This window comes from Anastrepha obliqua, chromosome 2 (genome assembly GCF_027943255.1).
Source record: "Anastrepha obliqua isolate idAnaObli1 chromosome 2, idAnaObli1_1.0, whole genome shotgun sequence".
Taxonomy (NCBI): domain Eukaryota; kingdom Metazoa; phylum Arthropoda; class Insecta; order Diptera; family Tephritidae; genus Anastrepha; species Anastrepha obliqua.
The window spans coordinates 124790866-124812337 of record NC_072893.1 but is presented as its reverse complement, the minus strand read 5'-3'; the positions used below and the strand labels follow the sequence as shown (position 1 = coordinate 124812337).

At 37.2% G+C, this 21472-nt stretch overlaps 1 protein-coding gene across 5 annotated transcripts in view; it reads right to left on the bottom strand.

The window, feature by feature from the left end:
• Window positions 1-3702: 3702 nt before the first annotated feature.
• Window positions 3703-21472, bottom strand: part of LOC129236976 (probable E3 ubiquitin-protein ligase IRF2BPL) — a 40334-nt gene continuing 22564 nt past the window's right edge. For 3 of the 5 annotated variants that reach the window (XM_054871312.1, XM_054871313.1, XM_054871314.1), the window contains exons 3-5: window positions 4912-5262; window positions 3909-4414; window positions 3703-3843 (exon numbers count right to left, since the gene is read on the bottom strand). In XM_054871312.1, the coding sequence (XP_054727287.1) occupies window positions 3703-3843; window positions 3909-4414; window positions 4912-5262 (998 nt within the window). The remainder of the gene's footprint in view (window positions 3844-3908; window positions 4415-4911; window positions 5263-21472) is intronic. The other 2 variants (XM_054871315.1, XM_054871316.1) reach the window with 2 other exon arrangements.

Sequence of the window (21472 nt, the reverse complement as noted above, 5' to 3'; positions counted from 1 at the left end):
CATTTGAACATTAAACACACATATGATTATTTGTTGGCAATACGCATAATTTGTAGTTTATATATTTTTATTATTTATTTTAATAAAAACTCTGTTTTATTTGCATTTTTAAATATTTTTAAATAAAAACTTTGATTTTCTGTATTTTACTTGGACTTCCCACAATTTCTTTTTACCATTACATTTTTTTATAGCCTAATATTCGTATTCCTTAAATTTGATGGGTTTAAATTTTTTTAATGGATACTTGGCATGAGTTCTTATCTAAAACTGCTTGAAAATTTTAAAGCGAAATTTCAAAATCAATGTGGCTACATAATCTTTACCTTGCGCCATCGTGAAGAAACACAATTTTCATTGCACAAATTTGAGCAGAAATTCAAATTACAAGCAATCGAATTTATTGCGGTGGAAAATATGCGGCTTGGGCTAAAAATGTTAAAGCAAGTGAGATATACCATAGTTTATTAAAGTTTTTATTTTCCCAAAATTTCCAAACTGAAATACTACTTCATATATAAAGCTTGGATCGTGTGTGGTCCGTTATACGTTGGCTTTAATATAACGTATTCACTATACCAATGAATATTTCTGGCATCACTGCTCCTGCCAGTAGTATCAGTCTTGAATAGGAAATGACTTAAGTATTTTTGAAAGCAATTATATCCGCTATTTAAAAATAATAATTTGAAATACGGAAATGTAAAAAGGTATAACTGTGAAAAACTGTAGAAGCAACAATTGCTTTAGCGCAATAACTAACCTAAGAATCATGCAGGGGTTTTAACACGAGCAACTTACCGCAAAATGGCGGTTAATGAACAGCTAATTGTAGGCGACTTTTTCCCCCCAAGTTAAAGTGAAAGTATAAAACCTCAATTAGCTTATTTATTCTTGCACTAATTAACGTGTATTACAGTAAATTGCCACGCAACAAAAATAACGCGCTCCAGCTGTTGATCTTTTGTTATTACTACACGAAATCTGCAGAATAATTTAAGGAAGACAAAAATTTTACTGAAAACCACTTGCTAATGCTAACCCCTTGTTTATTTTGCAGTTTCAATTTACAGTACATAGCTTCGATTGTATGGTAAATCCTGTAAGGAGAAAGACACGATTGCCACAACTACGTTGTCGGAGTGAATTGGATTTATAACCGGCAAAGTAATGGCTTTCCCCCCAGTAGCATTCCCCAAAACGTGTGGGGACCGTAGGGTTTTATGCTCTGGCAGCAACAACCACACAATAACGGGTTGTGATCATTTCCCAAAAAAATCAATCAAATCCAGCAGTTCATACTTGCAATTGCTTTGTGATTTCATCTCCTATGATCCATTTCTATATAAAAATTGCTTTTTAAAATTACCATAGAGTTCTAACTATTTTGCAAACCATGCAATCTTCTATAATTTAAGATTGTTGCTACACATCCAACAGGGCTTATTCGCTGCCTTTGCCCTACTTAATCCACACCTGTTTCACCACTGATTTATCAAATGAATACAAATTTGCCAAAGTCGTGTTTTTTCACATATCCACTAAATTATTTCAAATGTTTTCCAATATTTTATTATTCACGTTGAAATATTTTATATTCTTACATGGTAAGTTTACAAAGTGTTTTTTTTTTCAATATTGTTGGATTTATGATATACATTTATGTATTTAATTATAATGCGCATTGTAAGTCTAGTGTGTATTATATATTAGTTAGGATTGTTTAGTTGTTGTTGCAATTTGTATTTAAATAACTACTGCTTATTTCCACTACAAACTACGATATTTTTGCATGCCGCAACTTGGTTGGCGTTGAAAATTTACAAATTAATGTTTTTATTTAATCTTTTTTCTAATCGAGTTTTTAAAAATTAATTTGTTTTAAGTTTTAGAATTGGAATTCGCGTTAAACATTGTTTCTCATTAACTTTTCCACTGTACTTTCTTTTCCATTTTTCAGTAAAATTTACATCTCAGTGACTATTTTTTAAACGCAAAGAAATTACGGATGGTTGCAATTCAAATTTGAATATATGTTTGTATGTATTTATGTTGTATATGCATTACAATACATTCATATGCATGCACGTCAAAACTGGTATGGCGTTATGAACGCTCAACAATTAATGCTAGTATTTTGCTCTTCTCGTCAAACGTTAGTACGTTTTATGTTTTTAATTCAATTTTTTTTGGATTTTTTTTTTGAATTTTTTTGAATTTTTTTGAATTGCTTTTGTTTTTTTGCCAAACTACATGTACATAAATCACTACAATTTACAAATACAACAACGCGTAACATAAATGCCAAAATAGTTGGCAAAAACTATTTTTTTAACTGTATGTAGTTTTAAATAAAAATATAACTGAACTTACAACTAGTTTATAGCTAATTTTAAATTATATTTAGTGTAAAGAGAAATTATAAGTTTATTTTTTTATATAAAACAGCTCTACAACTAAACGACATGCAAATCAAATATAATTGCATTATTTTTTGTAGTTACTACAAATACAACGAAAAGTTCTTTGATATCTTACAAATTAGATATTATGTACACTTAATATTAAACCGATGTTATTAAATTTACTTTTTGATTTATATAATTTAGCGTAAACTTTTATTTTAAAAGATTTTTTTTAAGAAGTATTTTAAACTTATTCCCACATAACTACATAATTTGTTGAAAAAACGAGCAGTTTTCATCTCGCAAATGAAGTGGTTTGAGAGCATAAAAAATTAAAAGCACTTATTTCGAATATTTAAATTATTTCAATTTTGCTAGGAAAACAAAAAATTCTAATAAACGTTCAAACGTAATTTAACTTCTGTGTTTTACAGTTTTTTTGTTGTATTTTTTTTTTTTTTGTTTTTTTGAAAGTGCTTTGTGGTGCACTGGTTTCGGCTACTTTATGCCTACAAAAATGTTATTTTTTTATACCCTTTAGTGTTTTGCCATATTTTTCGTTTTATTAACTGCCTTTGTTATACATGAAAATCTTCAATTAAAATTTTGTTATTTAATATTGTATTATATATGTAGTTTATATGTATTTGCTAATGTTGCTGCGTTCTGTTAACCACAGCAACTGCCAAGAAAGTTCAAAATCTGCTCTCCTGCTGCATGGGGGACCAGCACAAAAGCAGGGTGCTCAAAGTGGTCCGAACTGTGTGCCTCACCGCATAGCATAAACAGTCCAATAAAACTTTTTCGTCACCACTAAAATGTGGTTGTGTCCAAAATGCTAAGCAGCCAGTTAAAAGTTTCCAATTCTAAGCCAGTGTGGAGCGCGTTCTTATTCCGGAAACAACTTAAGTTCACACTCACTCGAAATATTTTTGTTTTTATCCCTCACCAAAAATGTATCACTTGCTAAAAATTCTTAGCCAAGCATTCACTAACTTTACATTCAATTTACTGGCTTTTAGAACTCTACTGACCACAGTTATGGCTGCTTTAACTGGTTTTGCTGTTTCGACTTTCGTTCAATAGCATCGAAAAACGTCTGCACGTCTATTAAACTTCTACTTATGCTTATTTCTGTACTTTTGCTTCAAACTTCTACACTTTGTGAGTTTACAACTGCTCTCCCAATTTCAATACAATATGACTCAAAAAACGTTTTTTTCCTAGCTTTCCAGTTAAGTGTTATGGTTTAAAAATTCTCCAAAGCACGTCGCAGCTTTTTACAATAAAATGGACATTAAGATTCACGCTCTTTCTTCACCTTTACCTCTTCACCCAGTATAGTGGTAATTTCACCTTGCATAAAGGCCCATGGAATCGTCGAATTTGCTAATGGACAGCGATCGCCACTTGGACAGTATACCTCGTTACCGAGACCCTGTAAATTAGGTAACAATTAGTTCATATGCTAATTTTATGTTTTAAGTATTATTGTATGCCTACATTTTGACGCTTGATGCTCTCTCGACTGCAGGGGAAGCAGAATTTATGATGATTAACCGACGGGCACTGCACGAAGTGTGTATCCTCTAACCTTTCCTGGCATAACGTGCACTTAAGTGTGGCATTTTGGGCGGCTGCTGCCGCATTTGATGCTGGCGTGCCACCAACTGATGTTCCGTTTGCTGAATTCATGCCGCCAGAGGCTTGACCATTGCTGTTATTTCCACCAGGACCGCCGCCGTTACTGCTGCCGCCAACATTTCCATCGGCAACATTTCCGCCAGGTGGTAGTGGACCATTATTTCCACCAGAATTACCGCCACTACCACTACTTACACTTACTGCTCCTGCATTGTTGCCGTTGCCACCGCCTCCTCCAACATTGTTGCCACTACCCGGACCAACTTGTGGTGTATTCGCTGGACTCGATTGCACTTCGGAGCTGGTAACTGTAGTGCTCGAAACGTGACGCGATCCTGAAGAGCGTCGTCCGGACGATGAACCGGCTGAAATAAACAGAAATAAAAAGAAAAAAATTACGTTTAGTGGACGTGCAAGTAATGGAAATTGTAGTAAGTAGTGAATGAAAATTTATAAGAATGAAGAGGTGTTAGTATATGTATGTGTGTGCAACTGAGTGTGTGCGAACGTGTAAATATGAGTGCCCATAACGAATGGAGTAGTTATGAATTAAGAGCTAACAGTTCTAAGCAGACGTTGCACAAAAACTGCAGAATACTAATTGAAAAAATGGAAAATTGATCGATCGAATGATCGACTGTGTACAAATACATTGCTGGCACATGGACAATTCATAAGGCAGTCGATACTTCGCTCGATCGGTTTAGCAAGTGGTTTCTGCGTCGATATTTTACATCAGTATGCTGCTAAAATTTTGCTAATTACATATATGAAAAAAAAAATGTTATAGTTATCTACTAAGTCCAATAGTGTTTTGTTTTCATTTCTTTTTACTTTCGCTTAGCACTGGGACACTACTCACCCGAACTATTCGGTGAATGTTGGCTGCCGCGTGATGCTGTGCGCGGCGGCGGTGGTCCCGGTGGGCTGGGTCCATTCCGTGGACTACCCGGTGGTAATGTCTCTGTAATAGACATGAGATTAGCCATCGGACTTTGTGCTAATTGAGTGACTGAACAGGCGGTTGTTGGTAATTGTGGCAGAGGTGGTGGTGCTATTGACTGGTGTGGTGCTAGAGATTGAGGTGGTAGTTGTTGTTGTTGTAGTGCTATTTGTTGTGAATGTTGTTGCTGTTGTTGTTGTGATGACGACAAAGCTGGTGACGTCGAATTGCCTAACGGCACAACCGGATGTGGCATGGGCGGCACATAAACTATAAAATTCGAATCGAATCAGACATAAATGCTTGACGTAGCGCTAGTATTTAGTCTTAGATATTTTCAAATTCCGCGCACACACTTAACCAGCTTACACGCACACACACATGCACACGCATAAATAATGAAAATATACTTTTCCTAGAAATGCGTATGTAGGTGAACCTATGGCGTGTGTTGTGTGCAGCGTTAGTCAAAAAGTATGGCGAAATTGAAAAGAATAAAAATAAAAAATAAAAATTAAAAAAACAACTAAATACAATAAATTATTTATAAGTTAAAATTAATGAAATCAGTAAATTAAAAAAAATATTTAAGCAAAGAATGTGACAACATAGAGTAAGTGGTAAACTTTGGCGCTTGTCTGGTACAACTCGAACGCGGGCATGCATTGGATATGGGCTATTCAATTTTGAAATTTACCCTTTTTTCGATTCGAAAATTTTCTTCAGGTTTTTTCTGCATTCCGATTCAGTTTAGGAACCAAAAACATACAGTTGCTTCCGCATTTTATGCTTATTTACCTCAATTCCGTGTAAGATTTAGACAATTCCTTTTATTCCGACAATCCAGAAACCTGCGGTGCCTTTGACACTGAATTTTTTTTAAACGATTGAAAATGCAGCTTAGGCCTACTTGATTTAACTATTCACCCAATTCCCTTTTTTCATTCAACTTGTACCAGTGCGGCTACTAAATGATACGTGTATACAACATACAACAGAGTCACGCGACAGCAATACAACAAATCAAATTTATTTCGTTACTTTAACATTTACTTAAAAAAATATACTGTGCGTCATGATGTGACCAAAATGTATAGTTAACACACAAAAAGCGCCAGCCATGTAGTCACAAGCTTTGAAATGCTTCACAACATCAACCAATAGCTTAATTCGATTTAGAATTTACATAATTTCGGTTTTTTAATGAGTGCAGAGATTCGAAAAACAGCAACTTAAAATAGAGGAGCCCTTCAAAATCGTTGCGTTTAGAGAATCAAGTTTTGTTGTTGTAGCAGCATAAACATTCCCTATACCTATACGGGAAATACTGTTGAATTGACAGTCCTTGGCCGGATATATGTAAATCCGGGTCGTCCCGGTTACGTAGAACCGACTGCCGTGGGAACGACGTTCAAGTTTTGTCTTTCAATTTGCGCATACATACAATTTGTCGAAAATCGTATATTTACATATGTATGTCATGTGGGCTGCAAGCTATTTGATAGGGGGGTTTCACTTTCCAGATGTCCTTGCTTGTCCAAACTGTGCTCGACTGTGCAAATGGAGCAAACAATTATTTCTCGTCTTGGAATAAAAATTGTATACAAAGTGTTGGAAATTGAAAAACCAATTTCCCGTGTAAACTTCAAGTTGAAGAACTAAAATTTCATTAGAGAAAATATTATAAGACCACTGACTCCTCCCTCTTCTTTATACAGGGTTTTTCAGTAAGAGCGCTTCAACTTTTGAACTTTTTTGAATAAAACACAGACGGTTTGACTTTTTTAACTAATTTTTTTTTTATTATCGAGTTCGAACATATACATTTAAGTATGAAATTCGATTTCTTTTGCATGACCAGCGCGTGCACGTTTTACGAAGTCCAATCGTTGAACCCAATTTTCGACCACTCTTTTGCATAAATCGGCCGAAAATCCAGCAATTTCGCGTTCAATATTGGCTCTGAGCTCACAAATCGTCGCCGACTTGTTACTGTAGACCAATGACTTCACATAACCCCAAAACTGGGCGGCTTGTTAAATGGACCGTAAAATGGCCGTAATGCTCTTAAAGTAGCAGCAACAGAACGATTATTTTCATAAAAAATTTGCACGATTTGCAATCGTTGCTCAAGTGTGTAGCGTTCCATGATAAAATGTATACTAATGAAGTTTACAAATGACAAGCGAAAAATAAAAAATATTGCGTCGTTCGCCCTATTGAATAACCCTATACTTACATTATATTTACTACCAGAAATTTCTCAAAGCTAAAATTCCTAATAGTTGGGAGTTGAATGACTTCACACCGATAGCAAAAGCAGTGTAAGATATTACATATGTAGACACCTTTTAATAAATTACTTACAATACGCATGGATATGTGTATGTATGCATGTGTAAAAGCACAAGTTTTATGTTGATTATTGTAAACAAATCCTGTAGAAACGTCCGTCCATACATACAAACTTATGTACATACATATGTAGTTATTTTGGTACGCATAAACATCAGCACCAGCGGGAAGAATAATTGACTTCAATTTAATTTTCGTGCTCAATGAGTTACAAAAATAGCTAACTATGTACATATGTACATATATGTATAGCAGAAAAACGCATTAATGCAAGACGAAAAAGAGTCGAATACGAATAGGCGGGAACTGTGAATTTCTCTGTGGGGATCTTCAGTTTACAAAACAATCCGTTTTAATGTTAATTTCAACAAGAATTTATTGTTTCACTCCGAAACGAGCATTCGTTGCTGATTTCTAAACAAAATGAACAAATGTAAACATAAAACGTATACAATTTAAAGTGAAAAGATTTGAAAGAAGTTTACGTATACAATACGGCTAAACAAGCAATGCGAAAAGAAAAATACACAACAGTGATCCGATAGTCTAAAAATGCACAGTGCCTTGAGTCATATTTAATTTAGTTGAGACCAAGAATTACGGTCGCTTCGTCATTGCGACAAAGTCAATTTACATATAGTGGCCCAGACGCCGTTACAATACAGATCTATGCATTGCATAGAGAAAACAAACCTTGGCAAAGTTTGTGAAAGCAAAGTCTGGGATTAGTAAGGGTTTCGTAGAGACTCATTATGTGCAGTTCTCTTTCATATCGATCTAACATAACAAAAAAAAGTTTAATAGGGTTGAGTTGCAGCTTCTATGCGATATTCCATCACCGTTCGTCTGATTATTCGATTTCCGATGGACGATTTTTATAATCTCCTTAACTTTGTTCAAGCCAAAAGAGATCCACTTTGTAAACATCTAAACATAAACGTAATTTCTAACCCATCACGGCTGTTATTATCGCTATCGAAGTCAATAAAATCAATAGTGCAAATTCCAAATGCTAGATGAATCACTCTGTCTTTACTAAAATGATGGCTAAGAACGCCTAGAAACAGTTTTATGCCATCTCTAACACGGCATAGAAGCAAGACGAATTGAGTACTGAAGGTAGTGCCATTAAAAAGCAGTTACTTTACTATGAATGGCTTGGTAATATGGTGATTTATCAGATTAAAACTAAATAAAATAATGCAAACGAAGTGCCGAGTGTTAAATTGTTAAAGCACAAATAAATTGAAAGCTTCCAAATGCAGATTTTTGCCGTGACTAGAAAGTATATGTGTGTGCGCGTATATTTTTTTGCAAAAGGTATTTGAACCAATGAAATCCTTGACTGTCGCTTTATGGCTAGTATCGATGGTTAAAATTACTAGGCCTACGTAGATTTTCTATAAATACTTCCATAGATGCTATTGAAGGCGTAAACAAATGTTTGCGCATACTTCTAGGGATGTAAATTTTCATTAATTATTTTCTTCTTATTTTCATAAGACGCCTCCAGCAATCTTGACGCATAAATATTAACCGCAGTCTTTCTGGCCAAGCTGGTTGTAGACCAGAAAAATCAAGCTGATTTGAAATTAGCGAACTATATTAATATACATATAATATAATGTTTGTATATGTACATATATTATATTAAAAAAATATGTATGTACATATGTACATGGGTTTCTATGCCTACATACCGAAAACAAGTACCTAGTAAATATACTAAAAGCAAATCGTACTCATTCAGCTACAAATCAACAACAAAATCCAGCATAAAACGTATGCGCGCATACGTCACTTCTGCTGTTGCTGTTACTGTAGTAGTGGTAATGAATTCCATTCGCGCCGCAAGCCTCCCAAACCAGCCAATATACCCATCCTAAACAGGCTACTACCTACCTTTCAAAGAGGCTTTATCGGGTTTGTAGTATTTGCATTCATTTTTTGTATGCTCTTGTATGAATGTACTAGTGTATTGTATGTACGTATGTACATATGTATGTTTGTATGTATAAATGCGCGCGCGTATTTTCGTGACGTTGTGACGACGCAACACTGCAACAGCGACCCCAAAATTCACTGCTATGTTGTAGACTGCCTGCTGTTCAACGGCTGGTGAATGGGGCTGACAATGTCGTGTAGTTGTTGTGTGAAGACATGGGACAGTGTACTTGTAGAATGCTCAATGTTGCTAGATGAGTTTAGTCAACTTTTGATGAGAAAATGTAGGGAATACCAGAAGTTCTACAGGAACGCAGAAAAGCACAAAAATGGGTGAGTGGCTGAACAATGAGTGTGCTAGTGGAACGAAAAGAGGCTTAATATTTCGTTGTGTTCATTGAAAATATTCAACAAAAGTTGAAAAAAATATTTAAAATGTTTATAATTTTTTTTTTGTTTTTTTATGTACCTACAAATATTAATATTAGTTTTTTAATAATATCTTTTCTCATTGCTCCCATTCTTGACACATATTCTCAAACTGATCTTCAAAAACGACCGTCCATTATAAAGCTGCTTAGCCGCAAACCCGTTAACTACAAATAATGGCGCCAACGTCAATGCAACTCTGCCGCCATTGAAAGAAAACCAGTAATGCAAATTCTAGTTTGCTGTTTGTATGCGACCTGCGACACCGAAAACATTGCATTGACAATAAACCTGTACGCACACACACACACACAAAAACATACATAAAAACTCGACCACTCTGGAATCTGAGTAAAGGAAAAATAACAAAAACCAGTTGGAGCAAACAGAAAAGAAGAACTAGCATTACAAAGGCAGCTCGCAGCAGCAGCAGCAGCAGTTGCCATCGCTATTGTATAGGCTATACATATAAGCAGAAAAAATGTGTTATACAAATAAGTAAGTAAAGTGAAATAAAATGAAAATAAGAAACCGGTCTGACAAGACGTGCGGCAAACGCCCGCTCTGCCCCACTGCCCAGCTATGGCTTGAAGGCGCTCACGTACTTACTATTGTACATTAGGGACGCGTACGCCACAACCGGTTCGACACGCCGCAAATGCTCGTAAACGTAATAGAAACTCGCCCATGCCACTTGCTACCCCACACCACTCTCTGACACGCCATCTCCCAGCGCACTCACACGAGTCACAAGCATTTGTACGCGCACTGACTTAATAAACGTTTTGGCGTGGAACCGGCTAAGCTTTGCTGCCAACAACATGTATCTCTACACTCAGTCGGCCGGCGTATTGTACTGCATACCAAACAGTTTTACTTCGTGCAAAAGTTAATCAACTTTTTATGCTTAGGTATCACGAAAATGTAAAAAGACAAAAAAAAAACAAAAAACCTGTGGAGAAGCAGACAATGAGGCAAAGAAGCAACGGATGACAACAAATGAAAAATAGGCAGCAAGAAGCAATAGAGACAACGATGATTGTCAAGTGGTATTATACGAGTCGTACATGCGCCACATATAAAAATGCTTCGACACGTACAAACCAATTGCGCCAAGTAGCCCCAGTGGGAAAATCGAAGAAACTCGGAAAACATCAAATTAAATACAAAAAGTGACGGGAGAAAATTCTAAAGGAAGGAAGGAGAAAGGTGGCATAGCAATTGATGGGAAGATTAGAACGCAGGAATACATTTGATTGGGAAGCTTAAATGAAGGACATAAAATGAAGAAAAGTTCTTTGAGTGAGCGTGGAACAAAAACCGTCCACTTTAATATGTAGTAAACATACAAAGTACAGCACTAATAAAATTTCTCATAAATTCAATGATCAAGAGAAGAAGGCGTACAATAGTAGCTAATTTTAGTCCTAATTCAGCACGTACTAAAATAGTGTGGCTATGTTGGAGCACAGTTCAGACGATTAACTATACTTTATATTGAAGAAATCGACGAAGCATAGAGCAGTGGTTGTTTGGGAGATTAACAGAATAAAAATACACTTCGTTTCTGAGCCTAAACTACAAATAGATGCCTGTGGTAACTCCTTGGAATACACTTTTGGGACTTCTTTATTGATTGATATTATTGACGGCTGGGGTCGACCCTCCTCGTACGCAATCTCTAGATTACTCGGTCCTGTGCTGTCCCTTCGTTGACTTCGCTTCGCTGCATATCGTTTTTAACGGTGTTTACCCAGGATTTAAAGAGTCGACGACCACGTCCCATTGATGGTATCGGCTGTGTTACCAATTTCTTTGTTGCATGCTGTTCCTCCGGTGATAAATTGTTCACTAGACAGAGCTAGTTTACTGGCGCGGCAGCCCTTGGTCGGGAAAAACCAGAGTACCAGAGACGGTAACATAGAACCGGCTGCCATGGGAATGCTGTTCCTCTGGTCTTCTCATAACGCGCTCATACCAGCGCAAGCGATTTCTCTGTTACTGGAGCCACATGATGGCTACTTCTGATGTGTTTATTGCTTATCTTATCCAGTTTTGTGGCGCGCGATGTTCAACGCAGCATTTTCATCTCCGCCACATGGATTCTTTGCATTCTTTGGCATGCATTCTGAAGCATACGCCATTGCAGGTCTAACCACAGCTTTATAAATTGTGCCTTTTAACTTTATTGGCATCCTTTTGTCACAAAAGACTCCTCGCACTGCGCGCCAACTTTGCCAGCCGGCTTGTATGTGGTTCATCACTTCGCGGTCTAGTAAGCAATCATCGCTTACAATGGAGCCAAGAATTTTGAAACTCTCAGACGTGGATATCTGGTCACTACCAATACAATCGAAAGTGACGTTCTCTGTTTTCTGTCTGCTTATGCGTTTGCGCCATTGCGCCCCGGCCCAAACGCAGTGAGAAAAGCCTTTTTCTATAACTTAATGCTTCTTGTTCACAGTGGGCTTTGAGCTCGAGACCAACGGAATGGTAGTCATGCAAAAACTCACGCGATGGTAGTTGTATATTGGTATTAGGCAATGACCAATACCCATCAAAACATACCCATTGGGACCAACTGACCGCCAAATGCGCAGACATGCATACAAATAAACCGGTAGACAGTTTTATATGCTGACAACGTATTTGAGCCGCGCGCTACATTACTGCCGAAGCCATGTTGCATTACCATTTGCAACATTATCTACCACTACAGGCATAAAAATACATATTTACACATATGCGTTATATAGTAGTTATATGTATGGCTTTTTACAACAATATATCAACCGCAACTGAGCACCGGAACTGAATTGAAATGCTGTGGAAGTACTTAATATAATGTGAAGTTAAATAAAAAAGAAAAATTTCTCGAGCTTATTGCTGATGGATGTGCATTCATGACCAGCATACCCGAATACAAGACTCAACCAACGGCGACCAACGCGTGTAGCATACAAGATGGAAGGATTGTCAGAATAGCAATAGCATAGCATATGCTCGTAAATTTGTAATTTTGTAAATGTACTTCACAAAAGTTGCTTGTGGAATTCATAATTTTTCCTTAAGAAAACCTTGAGGGTTGAACGCCTCTTCTGCATGCGTTCAAGTGACGCAGAAGGCGCACTTTGGGATTTGAAATTGTAATTGGATTCAAATATATGCATTGCCTAGAGGCTCAAGAAAGGGTAGTGGAAATTATTCAAGTTTAATTTTCGGTGCAAGTAAGAGTGAATAGCGGATCGAGTGGGGTCGTTAAGAGGAGTGCAAGAGAGTGAACTCTAGATGAGTGGTGGACGCCCTTCAATCTGCATATGAGGGAAGCATAGTAAGCATAGATGCGAACAAGCGAAAAGAGCTCGAACTAATTTCAATTAAAAAAATAATTTTTGAAAATCAATTACTCGAGGTCATACCAGGAAAAGAAATGGCATATGGGGTGGTTGGAATTGAATATGGCACACTTCAAGAGCTGGGGTGGTTGGAATTGAATATGGCACACTTGGGCTCAACAGTAAAGAATTAAAGAAAAAAGAAACAGAGCGAGATTACTGAAGAAGAACCAGAGACTACAAAGGAGGCCGTTCCCACGACAGTCGATTATTAGATATCAGAACGACCCGGATTTAAAGTCGGCCAACAACTGTCACTTCAGCAGCATTCCCCATATATGTTTGGCGAATATTTATGCTGATTCAACAACAACAACAACTCTAAAGGAGCTGCCCGAAATGCATGGGTTTATTTTTTTCGAGGAGTTGAGTGATGCAGTTGAGTTGAAACACGGGAATAGCGTCGACTTGATCTTTGTAGTATCCCAATGGGACAAATCACGTGCTTGATGCTAATCACGAGCAGGCACTTAAGGCTAAACTAATACAACCTTGATCAGTTTGCCATAGAGCTTACATATGTGCTGTCAAGTTCATCCGAATAACTTTATTTGGAGTATTTTTTCTTCTGTTAATTAAAAATAACATATTTCTTATAAAATGCGGATAGCTATTGTTGTATTGTAAATCGCCAAAAAAATCGAGGAAGTTGTGTAATTACCACTAATTTTGAGTCTTATTAAGCGCCAAAACTTTGCAGCGTAAAAAGAAAAACTCAAACTGAGCTATATTTCAAAATTAAGAGATCTGAAAAAGTCAAGAACCGTTCTTATTTTAACAAGGCGAATCTATTAAAGGTGGTGTTGGTAAATCAGCTGATTTGTTTTTTTTTTCTTTCGCCGTATCCATGTGGCTGTCAGCTCAGAATTAAACAAGGCGAATTCATTATTTGTTCTCTAGTTTCCCAATACTTTGCTGTGACAATCAAACGTACAGAACATTGTTGTTGATCTAGTGCTACCACCTTTAATGAGAACTGTTCTTAATTTAATAATCAGTTCAGGGCAACGGCAGTCAATTCTAGGCAATCTTGTTTTGCTAATTTGATGAAATTGCATAGCACTTCATTGACAATAGAAAAAATTTGAAAACTTTAGTGCCATCACAAGACAAGGTTTCTGCATATATAAAAAAATATTATAACAAAACACTAATCGTCCAATCAACTGGAGCTATAAAAACTTTACTTCACCACCTTCACATTTGCACAGATATCGAAAACAGCGCTACCTCATCACGTAAGTGTAATAAAACCGAGAGTCACGAATGTGTAGCGTACATTGACAATCGCGTTATGCCGGCCGTTATGTGGCCAAATTGCCGAAGCTTAATGAAATGTATGAGAAATGATATGGGGGTGGTGTGGATAGCTGTGTGACTTGCGTACAAAGTAGGCATTTCAGCGCTCGTACGTGATGATTAAATAATTTTTTTTTTTTTTTTATGAACATACCTTGCGGTGAATTGGATCTTTTTGGGACTAGGGTAGCATTAGTGTACTTCGAGATGACACCAGTTCGCGTTTGGTACACAGAAAATTTTTCAAGTTACGTTAAGGAAGACAGTTTCACAACACTTTCCAAGGTATTGGCTAGAAAGCGATAATAATTCGGAAGAGCTATTGCCGAATCGAGGCTTAAAACTCCAGGTCACGTCACTCGTACGTTTTGAAAGCTTTTCACGTTTAGCGGTCCATCTGATACAAAACGTCAAAAATATTTTCAATTGAAATTCTTCTACGAGGAACTGAAGAAGAAGCAGTTAATTGTGGCTCGAGTGTTGGGGTATCCTCTGAAGTACTAAGCAAAGAATTTGAGATAAGTCAAAAGTAGAATAACTCTTAGGAATGTCAGGAAGGGATAATTTTCAGAACAATAATCACGATTATACAAAATTGGCTCCTTGATGAAAATGTGGATATATTGGAACTGTCAAATTTTATTTAGCGCCGCAGCTACGTATTCAAAGACTGTAAAGTAAGGGTTATTCACTATCTCTGCGTGTGTCTAGCCTTGGCGCACATATTCCCACAAGAAAATCTCATGAGATCTTCAAGTGCTCCATGACTAACATTAGTATTCCAGTCCAAGTGAGGAATATCTGTAAGTGAGAAATGTGCTTGTGGGCGCCCAGAAGGGTTTGGGTGCATATCCTCTTCATTCATTAGGGATCTTGTGCGTGTGGGAATTAGTTGGGCCGATGGACGGTATGATGTGAGTGGTTTGGCCGGCAGCCGTCGGAATGTCGAATTGTTAGGTCAGTATGCACGTGAAGTTTTTAGACGGCGAAGGAATTTTTAGGCGTTCAGTTCACTAGTTTTTAGTTTGTGTGTGCTGTTGTGGGATTTGGAGCTTTGGACCTGTTCTTGAGGTAGACCCTTCGGAGAGTATCGTGGTGGTTGTGGTTTAACACCCAAATACGGGTAGAGCTTTTTGGCTCGATGTGGAGTTGCATTGCAACCGGGTGCCAGACCTGTAGATAGGCCTCGAACCCCACCAAGGTGGTTAGTGTGTCCATCCGCACGGCCAATTGGTACCGTCAAATGATTTTGTGATTTTGGGGCGCTGATCCATTGTGCTTTTGAGGACCTAGGTGTCGGACCGTCGGTGGGACGTACTCACGTTAAAATAATCGGACGCTGACCAATACAAGTGTTTTGAATCGTGACAGAAGACAACATCTGCGTGTCAAGGAGAACAGCGTCTCACGCGTTAATTGGACACTGTACTAGTTATTCAGGAGAAGCTGATACTAATTATCTAAGCAATAGCGTTCCCACGAAGTCGGTTCTACGTAATCGGAACGACCCGGATTTATATCAGGTCAAGGACTGTCACTTCAGCAGCATTCCCCGTATATGTATGGGGAATGTTTATGCTGCTACAACAACAACAACATCTAAGCAATAGCCTAGATAAAGGAATTTACGTAGCAGATGACATTATCTATGCTAGGAACTCACTAGCGCTTCGAAGGTCCAAGTATTCCGAAAGATATGCTATCTTCCCGGCGAATTCGGCAATAGAGAGCCACTTTGGAACAAGCAGAAAACGGCAGCGGACCTGCAAAATCTACTTGCCGGATGATAAGGCAAGGCTGGTCTAAGCTAATAAAAAACAAACTAGTTTTTCTTTTCGGATATAGAAGGCAGGGCGCTTTTTTAACTAATTTTGTGAAATTTTACTACGTGAAAGGGATTTTCGTGGAATACTTTCAGTTGCAGTTATCTTGACAAGGACATAGAAAGGCTAGCCGGAAACAATAGGCTGCATATCTACTGGGTACCTGGTCACAAAGGCATTATGGGGAACGAAATAGTAGATGAGATAGCAAAAAGTGCTGTGAGACTACCATTTGAACAAGAGAACGACATACCAAAACCGCTAAACACAATATACAACGAAATGGACGACCACATGAAAAGGCAAGTGGAAGCTAGGTGGACTAATCTGACCACATGCAAAACAGCAAAAGTCATGTGTAGAACTAACGACAAAAAACTCACTCAATTCGTACTTACGCTCTCGCGAAAGGAATACAGAACTATCATAGGTATGCTAACAGGTCACAATCTATTGGCTGCACATGCGTACAAGATAGAGATTGCTAACACGGACAAATGCAGAAAATGCAGAGAGGATGTTGAGGAGACTTTAGAACACCTTCTGTGCGTTTGTCCGGCATTATTAAAAACGCAACTAAGATGCCTGGGAGCCCCACTGTTTGAGGGTCTGGAAGATGTCTCAAAAGCGGAGCTCCCAGCCCTACTACGATTCGCCAAAAGCGCTGACATCCTACATGATGTCTACTTTAGGTATTCATAGAGGTCGGTCTCCATCTGGTATCGCTAGAGACCAAAAGGTCTATGCGTGGCTTATTGCCAACCAGGCTAACCTAACCTAATCTATCTTGAAAAAAAAAGGAAATTTCAATGTAATTTGTATGCTTGCGCGTCTTTCCCTTGTTTGCCTAAACTTTTCTGCGTGCCAGATGTCGCAATGCGCAACCATTCCTCACCAATTTCTACACAACACTGAAATGTTTAGTATGGAACCAGTACTTTAATGCCGTTTTATCAATTTTTACTGCCGGGTATACACTCATATAGTACATATACAAATACATTTATAACACATGGATGTGCAGAGAATTTTCAAAGTTTTGGATAGGCATTTCAGGCGCACATTGCATATTAATGAATTTCGAATAAGTTGTGAAAAAAGTAAAAATTAATAATTTTTTTTAACCAAAATGTAAATGTTTAGATTAGCAATTGGCAATTGCTACGACTGACTGTGATATCGTGCAGTGTGTGGGTAAGTCGTGAGTGAGCGAATCCATGTGGTGCGTTATGTGAGCGAGTGAGTGAATGTTGGCGTGTTGCTGTTCAATTTAAAGTCTAGCAACGACTCTCGTTCGTGATATTTATAGAAGTTATTTGTTTACTCACAATACTAATTGCAAGTGTGTATGTGTGCATGCTTTTCTGTTTTTAATTGACCAACGAACTCACGTACAAATTTACAAACATAAAATACCCACATACATACAAACAGAAGCTATCAGCTTATGCACGTTTTTATACAAAATATCATTTTTCTAAGCTAAATATGGAATTATTTACATACATATGGATGTGTGCGTAGGCCCATTTGTTAGAGCTTAGCGTGATAGGGACTAGTTTGCTGATACAAAAAAAAAGTAAAAAATAAATTAAAAATACTGCGCGTGAGCGCATAGCAGAAATTCGAGTCACACAATTACTTGCACGCAAACCATACCACCTGACACGCTGACGACGCAGCATGCCAACGACAAACACGACGACTACGACGCGACTGGCATACACAAAATCAATGAAACTTCATTATTAATGCATGAGAGCGGCCAACAAAAAAAATTAGATCGTTGCAAAAATATATATCGCAGATTAAAATTGCAACAATGGCAGGAGCAAACGCAAGTTAGACTTTGAAAACGATTTAGCACGCAAAAATATCGCAACTTAGTAGCTTAGTATAAGCACACGTATGAGGCGTGCATGTGTTGCGGCAACATGAAATTGCAACCCTGAATTTGATAACGATTTTCCCCCTTTAAATGGGATTTTAAAAGGCACGAATTGTGTGGTTGTTTCTTGATAATGTACTTGAAATTCAAATTAGTGGATTATTATGGGAGATTTTGTTAACTTATTTTGTTTTTACGGAAGTGGTCAGCTTAACAAAAAAAATTAACAGGAATTTTTGGCAATTTCAAACTTGCACTTTTTTACCCTAAAATTTAATAAACTATAAAAATGCATACCAAAAGAATTTTCTAGTCTAAATAAAAACCCTGAAATTGTCTTGAAAAGCTTATGAAAATTTTCTGATATAAAAGAAAATTAAAAAAAAGAGAATAGCCAAAACTGGTCAAAATGTTGAGGTGCTATCGTTTTTTTCCGCGGGCTGTAGATCATTCAGATACAAAAACCAAAACCAACTGAGTTCAGTTCAGTTAAAATAATTCTAACTGAGCTTTAAGAAATGGACTATAGTAGATATTTCCATAATAAGTTACAGGCGACCTTCCACACACACAAATGAAACGAAACGTCAAGTTTAGTAGTCACCAAACTTCCACTATTGTAACTTTCCGCCGCAGTAGCCGAATGGATTTGGAAGTGCACAAATTCTCTGGGCAAGAAGCACCAATTGACAGAAAGTTTTTTTCTACTAACGGTCACCCCTCGGCACACCACACCTCCGAGTGTATTTGTACCATGAAAAAGCTCCTCATAAAAAACAATCTTTCGTTCGGAGTCGACTTAAAACTGTAGGTCCCTCCATTTGTGCGCACGCCATAAATAGGACGAGGAGCTCGGCCAAACACCCAAAAAGTGTGTAAGCGTCAATTATATATTTATATAAAGTATCTTTCAGCACTATCGAGATAACTGAATAAATCCCTAAGGTGTACTTACATATTACTTAAGGTTCAGTTACACTTTACTTAAGGCCCATTTACATATCATTTAAGGTCTATTCACATAAAGGGAGAACATTAGTCTGCATTTTGGGTTATATGTCCGTAGTATATAGAAACCTGAAATCCAAGAAATTTGGGACCCAATATTCTTTACCTAAAGCGAATTGCTCTCTCCGCCAAGGTTTAACATATATCAAGCTACTAATGAATTTTACTTTGGGACCCCATCGAGCATTTCCATCCATGACAATGACCAAGAACGTTCACTGAAAGTCAATGCAAGAATATTTTGACTTTTCACCGAATTTCCTAACTTCTTCATGAGGAAATCACAACTTAAAGCACACAACTCAACTGGGTAAGTTGGTGGTTGTGAAATTTATCTTATCGTAGCCCAGGATGTATAGGTATATTGGCATCTTCGCCAGAACACTGCCTACAAATGATTGTATACTATTATCTGCTAAATTCGCCTGATCACAGTTTTCAGTATAGCAAGAAAAAAATTACTCCAATCGAAAAAGTCCTTCACCGAGAGTTTGTCTTAAAATACAAAAAAAAAGAGGTTGTCTGTAAAGTCGGTTTACTGACGATAGTCAGTCATAAGAAAATACTGATGGAATGGTTGCATTATTCAAAAGAAAATTTTAATTTTATTTATTTGATAGATATTTTGTATGGATATAGAGAAGGAGGTAAATGGAATCGCAATGGAATTGATCAAGTTACATCTACACAAACCTGAAAAATTACGAAACATTTATCAAATTCATGAAAGATATGTTCAATTTCGATTGTGCATCAGACGTTAATAAGTCAACAACACTAAGAGGCACCATCATCGATTTGACTTTTTCAAGACACATTACACTCGAAACACTCCCTTTCATTTCCTACTTTTCCTATCATCGTCCTATTCTCAACAGAGAAATGGTTCATTACCATGCACACAGGAAGAAGGCATATGCAAATACAAATATGTGAATTTATATACATATGCGCATATACATACATATATATGCTCACTCAAGTAGGCGAGAGTCAGATGTCGAACATTGCCGAGCGCGGGGGCCGATTGTGCCTCTTTGTTTCGTTCCGCGCTCTCGCTTGCAGTTCAAGCAAGGTAACGCCGCATGAGCAAGATAACGCTCACGTTATCACGTCAAAAACACCAATTTGCAAATCAGAGCTTTCTGGACATACATATACATAGGTATTAGCTTGCATATATATTTTGGGACTTTATTTTATAAGATATAGCGATAGAGGTCCTAAAATATTTAAAGTTATAGTTGCAGTTAAAAATTACCTTATTCCATTTAATACCTATTAACTCAAGGGGTATTAGTGCACATTGGAGCCATATTTTTTATAAATTAATTAAAAACTATGCATGCGTTTTCATTTTATTTGCTTTCTTATCACAATTAGCAACTAATTTATATTTCCCTTCACTATTTCCAGCTGTTAGCAGTTTTATTATCGACCTTGTGCGTATACTTATCAGCAAGGAAATGTCTAGCTGCACATAAAACATGCAAAAAGAAAAACAAAATTTTTAGTGAATTATCTAAAATAGTGATTTTCGTCACAGATTATGAACGAAATACGCGTAGGTAGTGTGAAAAAGTGGCGCAAAATCTAATCAGGTCACGGCCATTAATATGTACAATGCCGTATATGTTGGGGCATGCTGATGGGTAAAGTTAAATAGATTTAGTCTAAAGCGTTTTACAAGATAAAAAAATCATATTATATATTGTATTCTTTTTTTTTTACATAAGTTAATGGAAAGGTTTTCACAATTTATTATTTATCTATAAATAAAGTTGCTAAGCAGAATTATATTTCCACTTGAAATGTTTTTTGAAATAGATATGTAGTGAGCACCCTAACTACAAGCGTAACAGCAGGTGGCGACATTATTTACGAACCGTAGCTAAGTTTGCTGTGAATTTAAAATCGCAACTGAATTTTCATTCGACGAGAAAAACTACACGCGTGCACGCAGCCCAATATTCGTCCTTTTATAAATCTTAAACAAATCAAAATTAAACTTAATAAAATTGAATAAACGAAATATAGAACACCGAGGTTCTATAATTGGTGACCCCGACGGCAGTGGAACATCATATATTATATGTAAATTACACCTACATATGCAACATCATGCCTGTCGAGAATGAGGATAATTTTCAAGACGCTGTAGCTCCGTTTCATGTGACGCGAGTAGCAGTTAAACCACCACCGTTCTGGAAGCCAGATCCGCGGCTATGGTTTGCGCAGGTGGAAGCTCAATTCGCGCGAGCTGGAATTTCCACCGACGAGACGAAATTTTTCACAGTGGTTGCGGAAATCGATTCGGCGGTACTGGCGCACGCTAGCGA